Below are 19,311 nucleotides of genomic sequence, written 5' to 3'. Positions count from 1 at the left end.
CATTGCTGTGGAAAAGTTTAACTTCTCATGCACTTGATTTGAAAAGTGCATAAACACTTCAACAAGAATAGCTCATTTAAAATGAATTTTTATCTTCAATAATTCCTGCCCTTACTCTTATATTTAGCTTAGTCACACTGAGTAAGAAAACACAGTTTTCTTAACATGTTAAGTTCTATGAGATGCTACTATTCTCTCTGTACTGTCTTAAATCTCCTAGGGATAAATTAAAGAAACCATTTTTATTCCATTTTCACTGCTTCAGTAACACAAAAATAGAATATGGATTCAAAAATAATTGATTTTTCTGGAAATACCTACTTCAGCATATTGCTGACAATACAAGTGGTTGTGTGGATTAGTCATCATAAGCTCCTCTAAGCAGAAGGCTGCCTTTGCATAGCTGAGGAATATAAAAAACATTGACAAAATGAAACAATATACAGTTCTTTGCTTCAGTTTCTTTACAGCACAATAAAAGAAGCCTTACTTTTCCCCCATAACTACACGATTGACAATTAAGAAAAATGTTTTGTTTTTAAATGATGTTTGAAACCTCAAGTTACTATTTTTACATCTGAGACTGAAAAATCATATTAAGAACAGTTCTAAAAATCAAATAGTTCAAATTCATACATGAAAATAGCACCATACCAGTCCAAATGGCAAAAACTTATCATTTGAAAAGAAAAGGCTAGTACTTGTTCTTTAAATGAAAGCTTTCAGAAAGAATTTAAGTCAAGCTCAAATGTAGGTTTATTAATTATAAAAATCCTAGCTTCATAATCTTTCAACTAATAGAGTTTTCTGCAGAATATCCATCTTCTACAGACATGTGACAGCATTGTTGCACAGAGTTTACATGATAAGATTTCAAAATTCAGAGACACAATGTTTATAATGACAGTGTGGGTAGACACTTAGTATCAGAGTAAAAGCAATTTAGCAATTATGAGACAACATTAAACCATATAATCTGTAAAATCTTATTTCTTGAAATTAATATATTGTGGTTTTCTCCTGTGTACACGATGATAGTCACATACGTATCTCAAAGAATTTGGAGATAAAAGGACAGCCACTTCATTCTTCAAAAGCATAAGCCACAGTCCTCATAATGGAACAGAGTGTAGAACTGAGGACTATACAACCTTGTACGTCTAAGTGTGTTTAGGAACAGTGGTAACAGCATGGTAATTTCACAAGTCAAGACTAAATTTGTAACACTGATAAAACAAGTAAGCTGATGAATCGTCTCCTTTTTTTAAACTTAACTTTTAGTTGCTTTTTAGCCAAGATCTCAATTTTTTCTCCATTTAATCATCAAAATAATAATAATTGATGCTCATAAAAGTACAGTGATCACAGTCAATTCTTTCAATGAACTGGAAGAAGCTCTACATATTATTTTTTATTGGAATTACAGACCAAGAGAAATACATGCAAAAGCAATTTCTTTATCAGGTTTTATTACACGATTTTGTAATAAAGATTACAGCAAAAAAAATCCAAGCTCAGTAATGGAATACGTATGTTTGCACAACACTATCATTCACTTCTGTACTGACAGATTTGACAAGCTTAAATATCCTTCTAACCATTTTTTTTTAAAAAATTGCTATTTTCTTGGAAAAAGCGGCTAGTGAATTTCCCCAAATAAATGGAAATCTGGATATCAAAATTCTAGATTACTCCTTAAGTCAGCATTTGAGAGAGTTTAATAATTATTTTCTTTGAGAATGGGGTGGAAGGAGAGGTGATGGGGAACAATTTTTTCATCACAGTGAGAATGGCTATTTCTTCCTTGAGAATTTGATTCTTTTACTACTCTCTGGAAAGGAAGGAAGGAAACAATGTGATATAATTCAGCCTGGGCTGAAGAACTAAAGAAAAGGAAAAAAAAAAGATACGCCTTTGGGTGGAGGTTAGAATTAATGCTGTGATATTAGAAAACTTGCACTAAGGCTTTGAGCTAATCCTCTCACACTGGGATTTCCTCCTGTCACTACAGCAATAAAAAAAAAGCTAACAAAACCATTAAATATCCAATAAGTAAGTTACTACAACATTCAGCATTCTTGATTGCATTGGGTTTTGTACCCAGGCGACCAGATGCCTCTAACTCTGGATCCATGTTTTATTTTGTTTTTTTTCAAAGGTTACGAAAAGTTCTTGCAGAGGTAGGCTAAAAGAAAATCAGAATATTAGTTGCCATGACCAATTGATTTTAGAAGTAAAGAACTTAAAATCTGTAACTAGTAAAAAACATCACTTGAATTAAAAATTATGGGAACTAAGTGCTGTTCCCGGCTATACTCAAACCACTTATTTTAAAATATCAGATTTTTAAAAAATGACTGAAACATATAGGTAATAAAGTAAACTGTTCCTGTCTTAAAATCAAATGCCTTCTTAAAGCATTTGGTAGTCAAATAAGGTTGGTAATTATTTCCTGTTGAGGCTTGTTACATTGGAAATGAGACAGCATACTTTCTAACACTAGACCTTCAAAAAAAAAAAAATCACTGAGGTCTTTGACTTAAACAGAGTAGGTTTCAATTTAACAGTTTTTCTGTGGACTCAGCAAACAACTTACTCATGTTCATTGATGTAAAGTTCTGCAAGTTCATGCCAAGCTTCTTGGTCTCCAACAAATCTGTATAGAGAAGACGAGAGGAAAAAAGGTAAAAAAGAAAGATTGTACAAGGGATTCTGTAAATGACCAGCATGGAAGCAAAAGCGTAAATCAAATGCAAATTCCATTTTAATTAAAAAGATTTATCAGAATAGCAAAACACAATCCGTATTCTTGTAAGACACTCACTGTTCCAGATACTCATTCAGCTCTCGGATGGCCTCAAGATTTTTCCCCTGGGCTTTTCGAATGGCAATCTTACGCTTTCTTGCTGCCTATGGGTTGACATTAATAAAGGATTAGGGTCTCATAATTCCCTGGGTTTTTGAAAAGAAAGCAATTTGACTGTGCAAATTATTATCTCAATACCAGTGGAATTCCATTGCAGAGCAACTGCTAGGCTGAAGTTTATAAACATACCCTATGACATCCCACTGAGAGACTGAAAACCTCTCCTTACAATCACATTATGTATGCTTTTCTTTGGAGGCACAAACTGTATGCATTATTTCATTCAAATAAATGACTGTCCAGATTCTGATAATTACAAAACAGCAGGGGATGCTAATCTTCAGTCATTCCAAAGACCCCCACTTTGTCATTCACAAGATCCATGACTATAGAGGAGAGATGGTGACCAAGTCTTAGCAAATCCCACAGATGCATCTTGGTTGCCACTGTATACACTTGGCTTTCAGCCATTTTTAAACATTCTTGTTGGAGTGCTGACTGCCATCTTTAATTAATGTTAAATACACACCAATTTCATAAACAAGTCTCTCATCATTCTTGGAGCACAAAGTATGCTCTTCAATGTAAAGTGAATACAAAATAGCCATTTCAATGGCAAAGCTGAGCAGTACTTTGATATGTAGGTGGAAAATTTTATTTCAACATAAAGAATATAAAAATAATTTAGAAAAATTATAATGTATTTAAATTTTTAACTCCATAGATGTTGTTACAGATCACCAGAAGAAAAGATACACAGAATTTTAATAGTTGACTATTCTGTGCTTCAATCCAACTTTCCAGTTTCTGAAGTACGTTGGTTACAGCTCTCTAAAAGCAGTGTTCAGATCTCTAGGAGCTGTGAATCAAGATGCACTTGAGCTGTAATTCAAAACAACAGACATCGTCCCATCAGTCTGACACAGTTTGGAGCAAACAGTACTACACCTCAGCCAACTTGAAAGTCATCAGATTGGAAATCTGATAGAATGAAAGTGAAACCAAACTCCAGCGTAACATGCCTCAAAGAACGAACACCATCAGCCTCCTGTCTTGTCTATAACCCCTGTTCTCCTGGGTGATCACTGCGGCTGCAGTCAGATACAAGAAGACAAGATGGTGTTTTGTTCGGTGCGCACCGTGTGCCTGCGTGTACACGCACACTTCTATGCCATTTCTCCATGAGATAATATTAATGAAAAAAACAAAAGCACTTTCCCAGTAACAAAGCTGTACTGCTTATTCCCCTCATAGCTCTCATCCCATTTCATGTATTATAAAGAGGTGATACAGTTGGGTATCACCTTATGGAAGCCTTGACAGCATGGGAACAGACAACTCCAACAAAACCTTAAATGATTTTAATCTTTGAATTTAAGATAGCTCTGAAATTAGTTTCTTCATGATGTACATTCCTAAGTTCAGAGTCACATACACCCTGAAACAGTTCTTGTATTTTTACGGTATTTTAAACATAACAATTCTCTCAAACAATTTCTTATCCTTTGATCATCATTTGTACAAATTAATTGCTCCTGGAAGAAGAGGAGAGTGTAGCGTTTAAGTAAACTAGTTCAAGCTACCAAAACAGCACAGCTAGAAATGCTTTTAACACTAACTGCAGGTTTATTCTTTCCTTTGAGTTCACCCCCTTCTCCTCCCCCACAAACACATATTTGATGAAAATTCAGTGAAAATAAGTCAGGAAAAAATATTTTGCTCTTCTGCTTAAATGCACAGCACAAGGAGAGAGAAAATTCATCAGAGCAACCAGCAGACAAATTAGGACACAGGCAGCATGGCGGGTTTACTCCCAGTTATTTTGTTTTCCACTGCTTCTTTGTCAAACTGCAACCTGTGAAGTCACATTCATCATTCTACTTTTACTGGGAGACATTTGGCTAAAAGCCATAACTGAATCTGGAAATTTGAACTGCTGACCACATTTATCACTATAACAATAACACACAGTGTTTATTTTGAGTTTTTAAAATAAAGATAACAGTGTAACTAGACTTTTTTTTTAAAATATAAAAAGAATAATCCCACATGGTTATCATATTGCTACTATTACTAAACAAAAAACCAAACCAAAACAAAAGAAACCAAGTCCATTGTTCTCTATCACATTTTATGAAGAGTTCTCAAAGCATTTCGTAAAGCAGGTCAGCGGCCTTGCTATGGTGGGAACCCCAGGGCAACGTTAAACTCACTACTCAAGGCTGATATTATACACAGCCCAGTGACCTGCCCACTGAGCCCGAAACATGAAAGAAGGGAAAGTGGGGATAACAGCGTGTGCAGCTGAAGGAGCGTATCTGCAATTACAGCTTACAGAGACAGAAGTTTTTTTGTAGGTAACAGACTATCTACTCTAAAATGTAGCTTTTGGATTAAAAATTCAGTTGTTACTTTCAAAATTTAAAGGAAAAACAATCAAGAGAGTGATCAAAACTAAACTGCTTAAGAACTGAAATCATCTGTTTAATATATAAAATCAATCAATGCATTTGACAACTTAATTTGCAACTGCAAACAGGAACAGTCTACATAAGCCACCCTCCTTTTTTTGTTTCTAACGCAGTTCCTTCAATCGCATGCAAGTCAGTCTCCAAAAGAGTCTGGAAACAGATTTTCTCCATGGCTGCTTTATTTCTTAATCACAACACTGACAAGTAATGCAAATCACAGGAACCTCAAGACATTAATTTATGAAAAACTACAATTATTTCTAGTCACAAATATAAACTAATGTTTACCTATAACAAGCATGTCATCTTAAGCAATCAAATAATGAGGATAAAAGTATTAGACATAATTAACATGTTCTGATGGTAGCACTTAGGCGTTACATGGTTTACATATACATTCGATGAAATTTATCTTCTTCTAAACTACACCAAATGCCACAAAATTTCCTCAAAACTACAAATTTTGTTTATTTGAGGAAAAACAGCATTTAAAACTTCTTTTTCTATCCACCTTCCTTATTGCCAAAAATAAAGCAGCATCTGAGCTTGAAATCTATACTCTCTTCACTCTCAAATAAACCTTCAAAGATGCTGGGATAAGTTTATTCACAGAAAAATCTCAGTTTATAAAAAAAGAGGCTCAGCCACTCAAAACAGTGCTGACATTTAGAGGATGAACAAAATGTTGTATGGTACCACAGAATTTTTGAAACTCTCTTTAAAACCACTGGAAGAAATCAATAAGGATGTAGGGTTTTTTAAAGCAATTACTAACATTTTTCCATCACATAAATAAAATTGTAACACAAATATTCTGAACGCATTGCTAAGAGACATACACATAGGTGTTCAGCATTCAGATCTGATTCCTAGGCATGGTTAAACAGGCTAAAAACCAAAGACATGAAAACAAACTACTATTGCTTTTATCTGTATTCGGAGACTATTCTCCCATCTGACTTTCAAGTTTTTCTTTGAATCATAAAGACTGTAAGTTTTTTTTAAATAAAAACTGAAATTCAATTGACTCCTGTAGTCAATGCCTTAAGAAAAACATATATGAAAAGGTCTGCACTAAAACAAAGACATGGGCCTTTTTGTGTGCTGTAAACTTCTAATTCTTATTCTGATTTATATTGTCCCTGAGCCTCTGTCTAGCTCCCTGTGTGTATCAGCGTCCTCCTCAGTGAGCCGGGGCTCGCACTCACTATGTTTACTGATCTTCCTGAGGAAAGCGACAGAACTGACGACAGTTTACACACATAGCATCAATTCTTCTTTATTTCTATCAAAGTAAACAAAATGTTTTACTGTGCAGAACCACTGCCAACACTAATAACCACTTTACCACACAAAAATATAGTTACTTGATAAGGAAAGCCAGACTCCCACCAATTCTACAGAAGCTTTACCTAGCATTTATTTCATATATCCGATTTATTAGATGCCTTAGTATCAGCTTATATAAGAAAACCAGGCATTTTCATACGTTTTATTATGTTTCAGGCCTTTTTTTAGTAAAAATATCACATTTCAAAATATAAGTTCACTTTTAGAGAACTTATTGCAAGAAACTAAAAAACAGCAAAATGCAGAGTACAAATCTGTTCAATCATTAATTTCAAGTCCACTAAAAATATTAATGAGAATGTTTCTAATTTGTTTTTAACTACAAGATTTGAGATTATTTTGAAATCTACAAAGCATACTAAAATAGTCATAACAATTACGTTAATAAAGATTAAAAAAAAATGTTCAAGAGTTACATTTCGGTTCTTCGTATCACAACAGTAAGATTTCTAAGAACAAGCCTGATACAAAAATGAACTCAATCTCCTTTCTCCCTCCACCTTAAATCAAAATGAAAAGACAAAACTTCCAGTGCTGCAACAAGATCTGCAGTGTTTGACCATGCAGAACCTATGACATGGAATTCCCCCTATCAGTTTTCCAGGGTTTAAAACAAAACGCTAGAATGGTTATTGGCTGACTCTGTAAATCCAGCATTCTTAATCAAAAGATATATGCCATCTTAAAGAAACACTTATACCGTAATCAGTATCAGATGGACTAAGGTGCTTCAGTATGTCACATTTATTAAACACTGAACCTTTCTAAACTATTCTTTTAGAGACTAATAATCCTCAATCTGGCACAAGAACTAATCCTCCATTTGTCACGATTCTTTTTAATTAGCACTAAATAGACGCAAAGTGAAGTGAGGAGTTGAACATTTATCAACTTCTGCATTTGATTAGCAAACCACAGCAAGAAAGAGTCTACGATTGTTCTAAATTTCATGGCTGCAAAGAAAGTATTAGTAGGAGAATTTTCAGGGCCTGACATCTCTAAGAAAGGAACAATTTCATAGCTGTATAACTGCTGCCGCGTTAAACAAATTATATTTTGCATCTTAAAAAGAAATTCTTCCATTTTTTACATTTGGTTTTATCAAGGACTTAACATTTTAGAAAACGTGCATTTGGTCTAAGAGTCTGATACATTAAAATAATTTCCTTCAAATTCCGATACGCATATCAAAATGGAAATGTAAACAACTGCAACAAAGGTAAAGGGAAGGAATTACAGAGATGACAAAAAATACCACATAATCTGAATACAATCACAATAATGAATGTACTCTTTCTAGACTCAGGAGTTTTTTCAAAGTTAACCATGGAATACAGTTAAATCAGGCCAAATCTTGCAAATTAATCTATGCAGGCACAGAGCTGCTCAGTTGAAGCTGCTCCTTCAGGGATAATGTCAAAGCACAAGTAGCAATGGCGAACATAACTTTTTACAGGATTCTAGGAGGAATCCAATAAACACTAGCCCATAAAGTCTAACACCAGCACACAGCAAATTGGTAGAAGCTATAAAGGCTAAAAAGGTAAAGCCTGAACTAGAAAACATGAAAAATGTTATGCACCAAAGAAGGGTAAGAACAGTTTACACAGAGGAACGTAAGGCTTGAAAGGAGTCACTAAGACTGTGAATGAAGAAAGATCCATTTAAAAGTCAACTTTGACTTCAAAAATAATAAAGCTCTGAAGGAAACTAAGCTGCCACAGTGTAAGGAGGAAAGGTCTTCACGTGGATAAATAAATTAGCCAAAAGATACAAAATAGAGGAGAAAAGAGTTCTTGTCTACCAGCGAGTTCTCTGCACTAAGAATCCCAGAGTCGCCTGTACTAAAAATTACTGCTCAGTATCTTTATAAGTGATCTAACAAGGGAATTAAGAGTGATATGTTAATTGATGATAATGAGTTATGTAAGTATAAAGAACAAAAGACAACTGGAAAGAATAGCATTCACAATAGTGAATATCAGCAGGATAAAACAGCCCCTGAAAATTAATCCAGATAAAGGGTTGCGTATAGGCTAAAACAGTACTAATTTAATGTACACAGAAAAGCTGTCTGAATTTCCCCAGTGAGGAAGGAGATGCTGGAGTTGCAATAAAAGGTTCTATAAAACATCAGTTCGATATTCAGAAGAGGTCTTGAAAAACAAACAAAAAAACTGCCCCAAAAACCAAAACCCACAACACTATGATACTGGAATTATCAGAAAATAATACAAAGAGAACACATCAGTAGCATCATTTTGCCACTGTACAATTCAATAATGCTCTTGCATTTTTAATACTGACTGCAGTTCTGTCCTCTTCTTCCTCATCCAAATATAGAAAAAAACCAGAAAGGATACTCAGAACAGTAGCAGGGTTTCAGGGCATAGAATGGCAACAAGAACTGCTGAACAGATTAGGACTTCTCAGCATAGAGGGAAGAAAAATGGAAAAGATCCCTAAAATCGTGCGCATGAATAAAGTGAACAGAAAACAACTGTTGACCATAACAGACAAATTAGGGGTACGAAATAAAAATGTCAGATTGAAAGTTTGGGGGGGGGAGGAGGTAAAAATGAGGAGGTATTTGCCCAATCCATGAATAAATTACAAAATTTCATTTCTGAATTATGTTGTGGACACACACACCCCCTCAAACTTACACACGTACAAAAAGCAATTTAAAAAAAAAAAAAAATCAATGCAGACATTTCATGACAAGCTATTAAAAACAGTTACCACTTCTGGTACAGGAAAACCATAACATGAAGATGAATGGAAAGTGGCAGAACACACCAGAGCATACTGTGATTGACCTGTTCTTATACACTTCTCCAGGTATCTGCTATTGGCCACTGTCAGAAACAGGACAAGTAAAATGGACTTCTGGTACGACTCCAGTATAGCTGTTCTTATGCTCTCAAACATTTCATTTCAATGGACAAAATCTCCACCAACATTCAAAAGTGCCATGCTCACAAAAGTAAAACAACGGAAAAAAGCTGGAATGCACTCTGCTCTGTCACTTCAGTGATCATGATTGAACAAGAAGCAAAAAAAACCTCACAAAGGTAAGTGATGCTCTAACTGTCAAAAGAAGAAAACATTTCTTTAGGATCCACATAGTGCATCCCCAGCTTAACCATCAGTACTCCTTGGGGACTATCTGAAGGAGCAGCTGCAGCTCTTCACACCCCTCACCAACTCCATCCTGCATCAGACACAGCGTCAAACTATCTTTTTCAATTCCCTTTAAAACTACCACTATACGTATTCAAGTTTAGGACTAACTGTCTTTCTTGGCAGTGCTAGCAATATATTAATGAAACATACACACATCACCTCAGAAAATTCCCCCTATTAGTAGACACTTCATTCAGTGAGCCATTTTCCTTTCTGCAACTTAAAGCACCCTGTAGGTACACGTACAAAGCTGCATGAACTTCACAGGAGGTGTTTGCTCAAAATGAATGCACAGTTACTGCAGTTTTAAAGAATTATCACTGTTCAGATGATAAATAGATATCCAATGCTCAGACTCAGTGCTCATTATTCTCATTTTATTTACTGAGGACAAGGAACTGAGGGAAAAAAGTTACCTCTACAGTCAAGATGGTAGTAACGCACAATGACAGAAAGAGTTTAGGAAGAATGAACTCAGATATTCATTATATATAATTACTACCAATTTACACGGTAAGTACTAAGATTTTGCTCTGAATCTTTCTTGTATTTGGATTCCCACATCTTCAACCACCTCCAGTGCCTCTTCTAAAACATGTCCAGCTTGGCTAGAAAAAGAATCTCAAAATAATATGGGAAAGTGTAACTTCATGTGACCACAGGCATACACTTGTTCCTGCCCACTCCCATAAACAACAGAGCTGTTAGTGAAGCATTTTACTAACCCTGAAAGACAACAGGTTTACCCAGAACACTATCTTGTTCTGAAAATTCTGATATTTAATTCTTCGTTCACACAGTTATATTACTAGACCCATGAAGTTAATGAGATTATCCACATGCCCTAAGCTAAGCAAGCATATACAGTGTCTTATTGTATTAAAAGCTTAGTTGAAAAAGCAGCAAGAAAAACAGGAGAATAATTATCCCACTAAAGACATCAGATTTTCTGTGGATTAGCATTAAGGAAGAACTTTGTGTTGTATCTCACTTTCCCCTGGTGTTGATGAAGTCCTCTGCAATCTTCTCGATGGCTGAGCTAAAGAATCATGAGAAACTGCAGATGCACCAGGATAACAGTGAAGTGGGTTACACACCACCCTAAGTCTTGAAAACATGAACAAAATTTCCTTTCTCACCAACAATCTTCTTTGCACTCCTGGACAGGCCACCTCGAGAAGGGCCCAACCAACAAAAATATTTTGCTATCTAATTAAAATAGATGGGTCTACATTCAAATTGCTCCTCAAAAGCAGAATCTTTGACAGGGTAAAATAATGCAAAAAGGCACTCAATCTGATACAGACATATACACATAGTTTAAAAATTCCTCATTTAATATTCAATACAGAATTGAAATCAATAGCAAAATCAGAGAGCTAACTGCCTGCTCAGAAACTGAGTCCTAAATAATTTTGCAGAGCTGGGCTTTCATCTGCTTTCCATATGTAAAATGTCAGTACTATGTCATCTCACATGGTTGCTCAGGGACAAAGGAGAGAAAAAAACATTCAAGATACTACTTCCACTAGTACGGTTGTTATGTATGAACTCCACCTCCAAAAATTCGGACTTACATAGAAAATACAGATATATCAATTCCACGCAAATTTCCTACTGAATTTTACACAAGATTAATGTAGTATCCAGACCACTAATAAAGATACTGAGAACACTATGAAGACCACCTTGCGATTTAAAAATGCCTAGAGTTTGAATATGGCGTTACATTTCATATTGCAATATTGTATCACAGTTTAGCCATTGTATTATGTATCTGAATTTACAAAGAATACAGCTAAACAATAACTACTTAATTCAAAAGACTACTAGTCATTTTAAGGGCAGGCAGATTCTGGCATTTTTTAAGTAGCATGCTTAAGCATTTAGCCTTATCTCCAGACAATATGAAGTGTAGCTGGGTTTTCTTTAGTGAAAGAACAGAAATTGTATCCTGCAGAACCACAAGTTTGGTTACTTGCAGCATTCAAATGGTACATGCCTTCACTATTAGAGCTAAAACAGTTACTGACAGAACTAATACACACCAGGTACTACAGGGAATAAGAGACATTTCACCAGTAGGTCTCAAAGCTCTTTACTGCCAGTAGAAAATACGGTGCCTCAAGGCAAAATGTGGGTTTTGGTTGTCTTGGGTTTTTTTTAGGGAATGAAAAAAAAAAAAGCATCCAAGACTTAAATGTTAATACAAATCTCTCTGTTCTGATCTCCTACCCACCCTTCAAGCATCTGTTCCCCTACATCTGACCTGACCTCTCCTGTTAACTAACCACCTAACCTTTCATTACTTGTCCCTCTCTCTTTTGGTCCTCACAGTTCTGCTTCCTTCTCTTTTTACTCAGTTCCTGTTGGATGTGGTTTTTTTTTCCTTCTCCTGCTCATTGCTTGGGTGCAACTCAAAGAAGAAAGGAGTCTCCCTACTTTCTGCCCCTTTCCCACAGCCCTACAGCCATGAGAAGCAACTGCAATGAAGTCCTGCTTAGTTTCTGTAGCTGGGATAGATCATGCTCAGTACAAACAAGATTTTAAGACATATTTAATAAATATTCCAGCAGTCTCTAGTGAGAGCATGACGCGAAGATTTGCAAATGCCTGCAACTTAGCCAGTTTGGGTGTTTTTCTCATAGTATAACAAAAGCTGCATTCTACCAAGAGCTCTTTTCCTGTTGGTATCCAAGGCTTCCCTCCAAAGCAGAGCATGATGAGGATCTTTCAATGAAATACGTTAACAGTAAAAACAAACAAAAAAGCCCTTTCTACCAACCCTGCTAAAAAACCAATGTCCTCCTTATTTTGTTCTGAGAAACAGACTAAGCTTTTTATCTGAAGATCTACAAATAACACAGCCACTGTTCGGTACCAGTGTAAAGATTTTCAATTGGATACTACATTAAATTTCAATTAATAAAAAAGTCGCTACAATGGAAAACGTTACGCAGCCTTAATAAACAGAGTAATCTGCCAGCTACAGCTCTAGTAAGCTTTCATTTCAACCAAAATGAACAAGAATTTAAAAGGTTCCCACTCTTACTCTATTAAAATGCACACAGGTTGTGCTTTCCACAGCAGTCACATCTCATTCGTTAAACTCTTTAGAGAAGGGACAGAATCTTACTCAACACCTACAAGCTTTGAAAAATGAAACACGATCTCTGAAGTGACAACACTGACATTGCTCCATTGTCAAATGACTCATCTTTTTCAGCAAGTAAACTCATAGTGAGATAAAACATTGAGAGATGATCACCTTTAAAAACAGAGTACTTTAAATTCTATCCTAAGAAATGAAATAACTACTGTTATCTTGATTTCAGAGTTTTGCATGCAACAAAACCTCATCCGAAATGTCCACTACATAATTTGCATTCAAAGTTCACTTTTCATAATGGAAAAGTCTGCTAGGCGTCTAAAATAAGTAATTTTTTGAAAAAGCTTTTTCCATGCTTCTATTTGAAACTGTCAGTCGATGCAAAGTATGATTTCTACAGAATTCCTGAACAAATGTCTACGTTTCACATACAGCACTTGCCAAAATATTTAATGTATATAAGCAACTCCATGTGTCAGCAGACCAGAAGAAATTGCTATAAGGTAAGGTGAGTGCCAAGACAAGCTCAGCAACAGTTTCTTTTTTAAAATCTCAAAATATTTATTCCCCTACAGCAGCCACATGTGTGCATGGAAATAATTAACAGGTAAAAGACACAAAGAAATCTGCACATGACAATTTATCAAAACTTTCCATTTAACTTTCACTCTTCACATGCAAGGCTTAGCCAATCTATTCTACAGTTATATAGGAAGGAACTTTTGCTTTGCATTTTACACTCCACTTCTGTTCTCAGATCTTAAGAAATCCAATAGATCATGCAGCTGTTCTAGTACTTACACCTTACCCTTCTAAATATTACCATGTTATAGATCTTCATGATTTTTTTGAGGAGGAAATCGAAATTACATGTCATGTATATTACTTATTTAAATATATCATCTTGTTCTATAAAACTATCCAGCAAACCACTCAGATGACGCTAGCCACGTTGAGACAGCTGAAGAGTAAAACTGCCAAAAATGCAGACTTCAAAGATCTGTAGTCCACAGAAGGCATTGTAATATGGTGCTCTGTCTTCCACTGGCTTCAGCAAAAGCTCATAAAAAGTGCACTTAGGTGGCATATTCTTGTGGCTTTACTGTAGATGGGTTCCAACTTGTTTTAACATGACTCTGAAGACTTAGTGTGTCTGAAACTCTTTGGGCCATACACTGATAAAATCCATCAACGTTTACTGCAAACAGCTATGCACCCTGTGCTTGAACTTCTACTCAAAAACACTATAGACTTTCAAAGGACAACTGCAGATCACCTACATTTGTCTCTCAGAGCACAGTTCAAGTAGTACTGCTCCAGGGAGAGTGAAAAAGAAGAGTGAAGAATTGAAACAGTTCTTTTTACCTTTGTACAAAAAATATAAGTTCTATCACTGCTAAAAGACACAGACTTTACCCTTCCACAGTCATCCAAGTGCTTCATCTGGTATTAACATTTTCAGATGTGTTGCCTTGAAAATAATTTTCTGGTTTGGTAGTTTTAGGTGTTTTTTGGTTGTTGGGTTTTTTTTAATTTGTTTTGTGGGGTTTTTTTTTAATGGTTTACTTAGTTGAAGTGATGGCACTTTATCTATATCCAGTTCTGGCATACCCTAGTTACTCCCAATTATCTGTGGTTCTGTGGGTTTTCCCCTCCTGAATAGTAGACAACATTAAATAAGCTGACTGAAGAAAGGTAGCAGTTCAAAACACAGCAAGGAACATTTACATGAGACTGCCAAAACATCTGCAATAGCCCAAGTACTACATTTACATAGAAGTTTACCCAGTAAAGAGAGCCAGTTCCTTGAAACCAAGTTACACAGACAAATATATATCCTCAAACAGACAATGATTAATAATAATAAACTGACTCCGCGATATGTGACATAAAAATTTGGAACTCCGTAGTTTCTTTGTGTTTCTAGTTTTACCCTTGTGGAAAAAAAACGCATGAAAATATATTGCTACAAGTTTCCCTAGACTTTCCTTTTGGCATCTAATAGCTCAAGGTGGCTTACACAACAAGTATTCGAAAAATGCTTAAAAGTACAGTCTGTCTCAGATTTTGTTTTATACAACTGGCAAGCTTTATAGTATTTTGATTCAAAAGCTAGTAAAATGTCCTAGACAATAAATCAAAATAACTGCTATTCAAGCACTACCTGAGTGTATTCATACTTAATCTTTAAGTAAGATTACACACGAGGAAGACAAAAGACACATGGCAGACTATATTGGTCCTTTAAATACTGAATATTCAGGGCAAATGGAAAAGCTGAAAGGCCCAATCTAAACCCAGTAAGACTGCTGGAAATACTGCTAATTACAATCCTGTCTTCTAAACTCAGTGTTTAAGCAGGTATTAATTATATCATGCCTTCTCATCATGAAATGAATCTCATTTGTTCTAATGAAGGTAACACAGGTTATTATACTAGGAAACTAAAGAAAACAAATACAGTAATACAGACACAAGTTTTTCCACAGTGAAACTCACAAAATGTTATCACAGTTTCAAACAACAAACCACTGCAGTTCAGAAAAATCTTTTAAACTTACTGTGTTAGTTGAATCTTCTTGTAAAATTCTATCATATAACTGGATAGCATCATCATACCTGTTCAAAGAAATCATTCTCATTTATTTCTGCTAAGATAGAACTGACTTTTTCACTGTCCTTGCAACAGTTAATAACCCTCCTGCAGTTTTCACACTGAGTGTATTTAAGCAAACTATATTCATACAAAGTTCTCTTGAGTGAGTGCTAAATATGAACAGCAGTATTATATGTCACCAACTCAAAAAAACCCCATATGGTAATTGCTTCATGGAATACTGTTTCAGCAGCAACTTATATGTTTTACACCAAATTTCTTCCTCTCCTATCTGTTCTCTATTTTTCTGTACCCAATAGGTCCAATCATCGCATCCCAACTCTCCCTTTCACCTCTCCCAAGAAACTGAAATCCCAAAATTTGAAAGGCCATCCAAAACAATGACTTTTCACTTCATTATTGCAATTTAAAATCTTCTGTTGTAATTTTATATAAGCAGTCACATACAGTAAACTAGGGGGATTCACACAAGAGTCCATCGCTAGACTGTACCACAAATCTTGAAAGAAAATGTTCTCCACCATCACTACAGAGGTTTTATTAATTAATTCTGCTATTTGAAGTATGTTCAAAACAGGTTACTCCAGTTGCTACAAATGCTTTAAAGCTTCTGGGAAACCAATCTGTGTGTTAAGCCAGCTGTGTACATGATCCAAACTGGACAAAGGAAATAATTCAATTCAAAACACATTTGACCACCCAACTGTTATGCTATCCCAACATAACTGGGGTGTCTTCATGTACAGTTTGACAAGTAGTTTTTTCAGAGGTACTACTGATTGATTTTGATGCTACACACTCCCTCCTCACCGTGGACACCCATTTATGTACTCTCACTGCTCCCTAAGCACTGCTGACATTAGCATAGCTCAACTGTCCAGTTCAGTTACCATAAGGTATGAGAACAAATGTGAAAGGAAGCACAAAAGCAGAAAAGAGTAGAAGGTGACTGCTACAGACTTGAGCAGACATGCTGTAAAATGCTATATTCATGTTCCCTGTTAGTTGCTACTTTATCTAATGTATTTTATAAGACTGCTCAGGATGGCCATAATCCCAGCTTTACAGGGTGAAGTTCCGGAATACTACTCTTTTGATTAGCAAGTGTCTACAGGGATGTCCTTCACTGTTTCCTCTTCCTGCTGGGGAAGGCAGGACCTTATGAACTCCCAGAACTCACTTAGACTTTCACAAGAAGTTCACTTCTTCAATTGAAAATGTGATCCTTCCAGCCTAAGTCTCCCTAGGTTTCATCTATAGTCAGTGGAGAGAGACAGGCTTCTCCAGGGCATGGCTTAGAGCACCTGCAGATGGGTTCCCGTTCAAGTCAACCCAGGGCTGAAGCCTCTTTCTTCTCTGACTATGGAGAAAATCTATGAAGATGAAACCTCAGCTTTCGTTAATGCCTCTGCCTCCCTGATACTCCAATCTCAAGGATCTAACCTGACAGAGACATTTTGTCAAGAATTTTTAAGAGCACTTTTGGAAAACTGTGGCTCAATCTCACTTCATTGCTGAAGCAACATATGGTGTTTGTGCAGCAGTCATCTCCCACAAAGATCTGTCCCTATGCAATAACATCTTCAATGCAGTCACATAAGCCTGAATAGAATTATGATCTAGTACACTTCTGAAAAGGTTTTGGGAAGGGGAGGAAATCTCCTGCCATTGTCTCACTGTCCTCGTACACGACACCAAATCAAAACAGAAAGAGAGCTAAGTTTAATGGAAATTCTTCATAAATGTGTATTTGATATAAAGCAAGTGTGAAACACGGAACATCTAGTTGCCCCGAGAGTGCTCCTGTGGTTGTGGAGTCGTTATCCACTCTTTTTAACCCAAGCAATGGACATTCATTGGCAGCTCATATCAAGTAACATTTTTAAAGTTATTTTTGCAAGGATGCAATGTATGAAGAATGTTTGCTAAATAAATAAATTACCAAAAAAAATACATTTAAGAGTTTACTTCTAATTTCCAATTCCTTCACATCAAGATGGCCCAAAAGCTCCAAATCTCACCAACTCTGTATGCAAAATGTGTCATGGAATGGATCTGCTAGCATTCAAAGACACTGGAAGCTGGAAGTCCTTCTCAACACCCAAGACAGGTACTTTAGAACAGAATGTTGGTATCAAAGATGTATCCAAAGGAGAAAGGTGGACAATAAAGGTCAACCTCAAGCACTGAGGTCACTCCTCTTGGAAAACTGTAAAGTTTTCAGCTGCTACTATTTTCATAATTCCTGTTAAACTCAGTATGTTATAACCCTTCTATAGGTTATTTCAAGAAAGCCAGCCTGACTTTTAGGTTCTGCCATCCTATTCCACGTGCTTTTTTGAGTTGTTTCTATAACTAACTCTATAGATTTAATCCTTATTAAGTTTTACTTGATTTATCCACATTCATAAAACAAGGGAAAAAGCTACATCCTGCAGTAATCAGGAGCACAGGACAACAATGAAGGCAAAAAACCGCTATGATTTTCACATGCTACTCTAGCTCTGTGAGATGAAACATGTACCACACAGACTTCACCAAAGAAGTGCCTAGTGTTTTACTGTTTAATGACCTACGCTGTCGAGTAGGAGATCTTTTTAATCTATGAAGTCTGATGGGAAGATTGTGAAAATGTAACACTGTATAGTACAGGCAAAAATGCAATAAAAATGTCTAAATATTATAATATGATCATGCACACCATTATTTTCTATAAAGAAACTGCCCAGCATTGCTTTGCCACATTTTTACGGTGCCTGAATGCCTTTTTAAGAAATAGCAAGCCCCCTTCCAGACAGAAAATACGTTTTTTTTAAATTCCAGTTTTACCTTTCCATAGCTTCAAATCGCATTCCAGTTAATCGTTTAACTCTGTGGCTCCCAGGAAACTGCCGCCTTAGCTCCTGAAGACAAAACTATACAAATAAAACCAAAAATACTATTGTGAATATAATTTCTACACAGAATCTGGAAGAAAAAAAAAAGTCCTTGGCTGATAATTCAACCTGAAATGGCACTTCCAAGTAAAAGCAATATCAGTTTTTTAAATAAGCAATAAAATATATTGATAAAGAGAAGCTCAGAAACTGAAACTTTGTCTGTTAGAAGACTAATTCTAAGAAGTGTCTTTCATACAAGTTGTTAGATCATCAGGCCTCCTTGGAAATAGTTATTTGTCTAAAAAACAAAACTCACCTACTAAACCAGTTCTGATACTATTAAAACTTGAAGTCTACTTAGTTGCCTCATAATAACAAAAGACAGGAAAAAAAAAACACAAAATAAAGACAGTAAGAGCTTATGTGATACTTCTTTAATAAATGGATATCTCACAGTGGAACAAACTATGCTAATACTACGCTCTGTTTATTTTTAAAATAAAACTTTGAAATCCAAAGAAAATGTTTGTCACTGGCTTCAGTTAAGCCTGCTGGCAGAAGAGGCATGGTTTCTAACTCCTGAAATCAACGAAACACCTGGGGTGGATAAAAGGAATTCATCACAGGCAGATTTCTCTGGATTAGTGAAAAGGATGTTTGGTAGAAGGACTGAGTCACAACTTCTCCAGAGCAAACTAACTCTAACCATACCATGAATGTGGCTAGATAGCATTGCAAAGTCTGTAGCAGACTTGTTATGGTGAGAGGCAGGACAGTCCCCAGGCTCTCAAAAAGACCATTCGTTTGAATCTCATTAAAAGCTTCACACAGAA

General features: G+C 35.8%; 1 protein-coding gene across 1 annotated transcript in view; it reads right to left on the bottom strand.

Moving 5' to 3' along the window:
• The window catches only part of EMC2 (ER membrane protein complex subunit 2), a 35,993-nt gene that overhangs the window by 9,657 nt on the left and 7,025 nt on the right, over positions 1-19,311 (bottom strand). The window contains exons 3-7 of the mRNA XM_009706140.1: positions 18,429-18,514; positions 15,544-15,601; positions 2,825-2,910; positions 2,597-2,656; positions 322-403 (exon numbers count right to left, since the gene is read on the bottom strand). Of these exons, the coding sequence (XP_009704442.1) occupies positions 322-403; positions 2,597-2,656; positions 2,825-2,910; positions 15,544-15,601; positions 18,429-18,514 (372 nt within the window). The remainder of the gene's footprint in view (positions 1-321; positions 404-2,596; positions 2,657-2,824; positions 2,911-15,543; positions 15,602-18,428; positions 18,515-19,311) is intronic.

The sequence above is a fragment of the Cariama cristata genome, unplaced genomic scaffold (genome assembly GCF_000690535.1).
Source record: "Cariama cristata isolate BGI_N322 unplaced genomic scaffold, ASM69053v1 scaffold16068, whole genome shotgun sequence".
NCBI classification, from domain to species: Eukaryota; Metazoa; Chordata; class Aves; order Cariamiformes; family Cariamidae; genus Cariama; species Cariama cristata.
The sequence above is the reverse complement of the archived record's forward strand: the minus strand, read 5'-3'. Positions and strand labels throughout refer to the sequence as shown.